We start from the raw sequence: 6,248 nt of genomic DNA, 5'->3' as shown, positions 1-6,248 counted from the left end.
AAACATTGCAAGTAGAATTGGAAGGTGGATCGGACCCAAAATTAGAATTCAGCTATGCCAGAACTTTTTTGAGTCAATGTTCTTTTTTCAGGCCATTACTGCTCCTCTGTCTCAGGACAGCAAACTGGCTGATCTGAGAAACAGCCAGTTTGCAACTTCTCATTAGAAACCTGAGACATAAGAATTCGGTTTGACTGTCTGAAGGGAGGAACTGGTCAGATTATCAGTTTCCTTTTTATAGGTTTAATAGGCTCTACTGGCCTTTATTTGAGAGAGGTCAGACAGTAAAGTGGGTAATGAGAAAGAGGGGAGACAATTTAAAACAACATTTAATTCAGAGAACAACACAGTAAGGAACAAACACACAAATTATGTTATTACAACATTGTATGACTTTAATTGATAAATCCTGTCATATTAAAACACATGGCTATTTTATACAGCTCTTCCAAAAGCTAAGAAAAACAAAAACACAGTGAATTGATTCAATATCCAAATCTAGCCAGAATGTAGAGAGTCGGGCTGCAGACAGGACATTAACAGCTGGTACCATCTGATGAAAGAAGACATAGCTAGATACAAAAACAAGCCGATGAATTATCTACATCTGACAAATTAAGAAGTTTAACCTCTGAATCAAGCTGATCTTTGACATTAAAGCAAAGGGGCAAAATAACTGCAAAAAAACTACTGGTTTGCTGGTGGACGTCACAAACTACCTTCCAAGAACATCTCAACAGTATGTAAGGTTAACTCGAGACAGTCCAGATAATTCAGTGCTTTGTATGTTTGACTGTGTTACAAGCTGATTCTCTGAAACCTACAACTATTGTAGTGTATAAGTGCTATCAGAAGTGTGCCTCCCCTCCAGAAGCAGCCCAGAGACGGGCGTCCTCTTCAGAACAAACCCTGACCCGGGACCAGTCCCCTGCATGTTCTCCAGACAGTTTCGATGCTCAGATCAGGACTGCTGTCTCTCCATCTGTCAGTCTCCATTGGCGCCTCAGAGATTTGGTGTACACACAGGGGAGAAGGTGGGTAGTGACACAGATTCCCCCTTCAGTAGTGGACAAACAGGTGCTAAGTAAGCAGTGACTGATTTATCACAAGAGTGAGTTTGGTGAACAAAGCCCAGCAGGTACAGAGCCACTAGTTCTAATCAATACAACATGGAAACATAAGAGCTGTTGCCCTCTTCTGGAGGTAATGGAGGACAGCTTTAAGAAAAATGAGAATGTGTGTCTTATACCGAGTTGTGTAGTACATTGTGTATGTGTGTGTGTTTAGAATGTAATCCAAGAACTGAACTCATCTTGGCCTTGCCTTCATAGTTTAGGCTAATTTTAATGGAATGGATGTCAGCTTTGAACTAGAACTAGAAAATATTTGGAACATTTTCTATGACTTTCTCTTCAACATAAAGGCAGATGTCTGCCACTGTGTTCCTGAGTAAATGCTCATTTTTATTCATAGCTTGACCTGAATTAGTGGTCCTGCAGATCAAGCAAAGGATTAGAATCAGGGATTTCTTTTTCTTCCTAATTTCTCTTCTCCAAAAAGAAAATGGAACACAACACAAAGTTCACTTAAGTGATGGCGGCAGCACAGAGGGCTCAGCCTAAACATGCTGATCCATGACTGTATAACAGGTGATGGCCGCAGACTGTAGCTAACTTCCATGGTTTATTTCTAGATCTTGGCAGGACATCAGCAGGTTGGAAGGTCAGAGTTCAAGGCTCAGATGTCAGATGTAGAAAAGCCGAACCCTGGAAGTACTCACATGAAGATCATTGTCGTAGAATTTTGTCTCTATGATCACATTACCACTGAAACACAAGACATCAAAGTGTAAATGAGATCTGTCTGCTCAAAGAAAATCAAAGCTTTATTTGCACAGCAGCGAGCTGACTAATAACTTGGTTCTCCTGGTTTCAGATCCAACCACTGTTGGTACAGATCTCCATGCAGGTGTGGCAGTGCGCCAGGTTTCATGGACCTCCTTGTTATTAAAAATCTCTTCTAACCCATTTTAATTAAACAATTCAAAAATCTTTAGCATGAAGGCAATGTTTTGAGTCCTGGTGCTGTCTCCGTCTCAGACATGATGGACTCAAGACCACACCTGCAACATCCTTGGCTTTTAATGTAGCTTGCCAGGCGTGAATGTTGCTCACGCCTGGCAACATTCACGCCTGAATGTTGCCAGGCGTGAGAGTCCTGGCAACATTCAAATGCAACTGATAACCTGACCCCCATGTACTGAGGATAAAAAAGTGAGAGGGAGGAGAGAATATGAGAAAAAACATTTTTCCTTCTGTGTAGAACAATGAAAGAAAGAACCGCAGGTGGAGTTAAGTCCTCCACCTGTTGCCTCTACTAGCTCTGCCTGCAGCTAATGCTAAGTCGGCTAACGTTTAGCTGGATGTCTACATTCTGCAGAGTTTTCCGTTTTGTCTCTTTAACTTGTTACCAGCTCTGCAGATTTATTGGCCAGGTAGTTTACATAAATGTTTGGCTTCATCTATATGTTGTGGCAGAGCAAGTTTGTGAAAAAATTTGGCCCCAGTTAGTCTGGAGTCCTGTTATAGATCTTAATCTGCCTCTCTTCTTACTCTGATAGAGGGTAAATCTGGACTTGTCAGATCACATGACCTTTTGACATTGGTCTAGAGTCCAATCTTAAGGTTTCCATGAAGAATGAAGATTTTTTTCTCCAGATAGCCTCACCTATTAGTGGTTTTCTTATGGCTGTTCATCACAATCTCTTGAGTTCCCTTCACATTGTACATGTAGAAATGCTCTTACTTTAACTATCAAACATTGAACTTTATTCTACTGTTGTTCTTTGATTTGATGCCATCAAGCATTTAAAAGTCATCACCGGTTGCGGTTCCGGTTTCAAGATATTTTTCAGACCACATTTCTTCTTCATAAACGATGTTTCCTCACTATCCTTCCTGTCTTTAATCGTACGTTGGACGGTTCTGAACCCAAGTTTATTTGTTTCTGCATCTCCTTAAATGTTTCCTCTGCTTGATGCCAGTGATTCCTTCTTAAACAGACAAACATCCTTTCCATAACCACAGGATGAATCCTTCTACATGGTTGTTTAAGAAATGAGAAGCTAATGTTCGATTAAATAACTTACTGCAGTTGGAAGACAGTTTTCTGTGCAGTAATTATCCAATAGTAGGCTCTTAACTATTTGCTCAATTGAATTCAAGTGGTGACTTTTTTTGGCCAGGTAGGGTATCTTAGTGTAAATTGGAGAGAGATGAAAAGAGAAACAGATTTAAATAAAAAGGAAAGATGTAATTCTGTCTCCAAAGCAAAAAACAAATACCATAATCATTTACATAGTAGTAAAATTCAAAAGGCATAAACACAACATGATGTTATTCAAAATGAGTGATGTCTGAACTGAAACAGAAAGGAGAGAAGGCAGCTGTCTTACGTTAAGACATTGGCTGGCATCATCTGGGACTCAGGAGCTGCTTCTATCAGAGACTGCCATGTGTTGGTGGAGTTTGGGATGACGAAACCAAATTCAAAGAACCATTCTGCACACAGAGAGAAAATCCCACAGAGCTCCATCATCCCTTCATTAACAGTAACAATCCCACAGATTACAGCAGTCATTAACAGTGTTAATGCTCCATAAAGCCTGTTCTTGCATCTACTGGAAACCAGCAACATAACATGTTGTGATGTGGATACCATGGCGGCCCCAGGGCCCTCCTGGAACATCACTCCCAGCAGCGAGTCCCTGTGGACCAGCTTCCAACACGCAGACACGGCCAGCTAATTTCAGTTCACTCAGCCTCCTCCAGCCTTCCTTTAGTCACCTCATGCTTCTGGAGTTCTTTCCCCTGGATTACACCAGGCTGCTTCATTTACTATTACATGTGGTAGCAGTTGCATACATTTGCTTATATTTTGCAGTTAACATTTCTGGGTATAAATGGCAGCTATAATGCAAAAGCCCACTGAACAGAAATTACTAACTGGGTGTTTGTACTTTCTAAAACTGAGTCTCCCTGGAAAGCCGTCAGGATTTGGTGGAGCAGCACTAGCCAAAACCATCTGTGATCCAGTATGAAACGGTATCACAGCACTTTTGAATTATAATAATCAGAATACCTGGATTTTTTTCGTTGTTTTAAAAGGTTTACGTCAACCTGCTTTTCCCCATCGATACGCTTCCCGACTGCCCCACACCATATGGGATAAAAAAAAAGAAAAAAGAAAAAAAAAACTCTGAAACAGGAGAACCTGGACGTAAAACGAAGCAACAAACTAGATGTGAATCAGTATCAGAGAATCTGGCCATGAACAGTGAAAAATCAATACAAGTATCAAATCTGGTGAAACACATGACGATTAAGCGGTGCAGCAGGTGAATGACATGATAAGCAGGGGTGAAAGTAGGCGGGTACGGTATTGCGTACCCCTAAAAGATTTAGCGGGTGTACGCAGTACCTGCAAGAGAGGGGAGCGGCTGTCTGTTGTAAAAAAAAAATCAATGGGTGCATGTGCAGCCACTAATCAGCCGAGACTGATTAGTTTTTCAAGAACAATTTAAAACACAACTTAATCAGTTAATAAATAGCTTTTTATCCCCATTTCATAATATTTCTGAACTGTTTGTGCTTTACTAGAGCAGGGGTGCAATACGTCAATCTCAGCCTCTGACTCCTTCTCAAAACATTCGTAACTAAGAACAAAAAAAAAATCAACAAGGTGTTCATATTAATGACCCAACAAAAATAATAATCTCAGTAATTATTGTTTCTACAAGGTGTTGCGCAAATCTGTGCGTTTCGGTTCCAGTACCAAAATAACGAGCGGAGCAGGAGTTTAAAATTAACTAATCAACCACCGCTGTGTTCAGGGGAGTACTTATTAATCATTGCAAACTAAATATCAAGCCTGAAAACCTAATAGCGTAACGGACTGAATGTTATGGCTTGCGCAGGCGGTTGCCAGGGCAACGGGTGTGCTTAAATGAAAAAAAGAGACGGAGAATAAAAAGGTGCAAGTGGTTTTGAGTTGATCACCTGTTCGGGTTGTTTTACCTTTGTTTACCTTTGTTGTGGCTCATCACAGCCGCCACAGTTTCTGAATGACAAACTTGGATTAATTATCTCATTCTTTGAGTATACGTCATTCACAATAAACACGGTAAATATGTTTAAGAATTTAACAAACAAATGGCTTCTACCGCGATAACTATGTGAAATTAAATTAATTGTCTAATATAAAAAAAAAATTGTTTGAGCATTTCGCTGGAGATAGGTAGCAGCACCCTTCCCGACCCCACTAGGGACAAGGGTGTATAGAAAATGGATGGGAGGAGAGTCTGAGAGGCTTTTCCTGTATCAAACTACTTTTTTGCCTCTTATTTAGTGGAAATATTGATGTTGATGAGATTTTCTCCAAAATGATAACCTTTTTCAATCTTTATAGCTCCACTGTTAAAAATGAGGCTCTAACATTCACAAATGACATTGAAATAAAATCAAGTCCAACATTTGGTTTGAGATGATTCCTCTGGAACCTGTTGGAGGAAAAATATCCCAACTTCAGAAGATGTGCATTAACCTAACAGAGCTCTGTGGTTCCTCCTATCAGTATGAGARTCAGGGTGAGGAGGCGCCATGTTAGGAAGAGAAGTGGAAGCTGCAGGATCTTCAGAACAAACAGGTCATGATGCTGGGCTACTGATTATCCCTCTGTCTCAACACAGGATCACTAGAACCAGTTTGAAGCTAAAATGAATGGTTATATGCCAGACATGGAAAACCGGGATGCACTCGATGCCATGATGTCCAGGATTTAGGTTTCATGGCATCTCAAAGTGTCAACATTGCAGTCAGTGGACAGGGAAATACAGCTCCATTCTGTAACAATGCAAGAGCTACCCATCTTTTATCGCTTCGCAAAAAATTTCATCAGCACAGAAACTCTAAAGCACACAAAGAAGCAATTGTGTGTGTATACAGTGGGGCAAAAAAGTATTTAGTCAGCCACCAATTGTGCAAGTACTCCCTCTTAAAAAGATGATAGAGGCCTGTAATTTTCATCATAGATGTACCTCAACTATGAGACAAAAGGAGAAAAAAAATCCAAAAAATCCCATTTTCTGGTTTTTAAAGAATTTATTTGCAAAATATGGTGGAAAATAAGTATTTGGTCAATAACAAAAGTTCATCTCAATACTTTGCTATATACCCTTTGTTGGCAATGAC

General features: G+C 40.2%; 1 protein-coding gene across 2 annotated transcripts in view; it reads right to left on the bottom strand.

Moving 5' to 3' along the window:
- Window positions 1-311: 311 nt before the first annotated feature.
- Window positions 312-6,248, bottom strand: part of pde6d (phosphodiesterase 6D, cGMP-specific, rod, delta) — a 37,197-nt gene continuing 31,260 nt past the window's right edge. For both annotated transcript variants that reach the window (XM_008408162.2, XM_008408163.2), the window contains exons 4-5: window positions 3,455-3,560; window positions 312-1,826 (exon numbers count right to left, since the gene is read on the bottom strand). In XM_008408162.2, the coding sequence (XP_008406384.1) occupies window positions 1,745-1,826; window positions 3,455-3,560 (188 nt within the window). In that variant the 3' untranslated portion in view covers window positions 312-1,744. The remainder of the gene's footprint in view (window positions 1,827-3,454; window positions 3,561-6,248) is intronic.

The sequence above is a fragment of the Poecilia reticulata genome, linkage group LG4 (genome assembly GCF_000633615.1).
Source record: "Poecilia reticulata strain Guanapo linkage group LG4, Guppy_female_1.0+MT, whole genome shotgun sequence".
Classification (NCBI taxonomy): Eukaryota; Metazoa; Chordata; class Actinopteri; order Cyprinodontiformes; family Poeciliidae; genus Poecilia; species Poecilia reticulata.
This window is presented reverse-complemented; position numbering and strand designations above follow the sequence as displayed.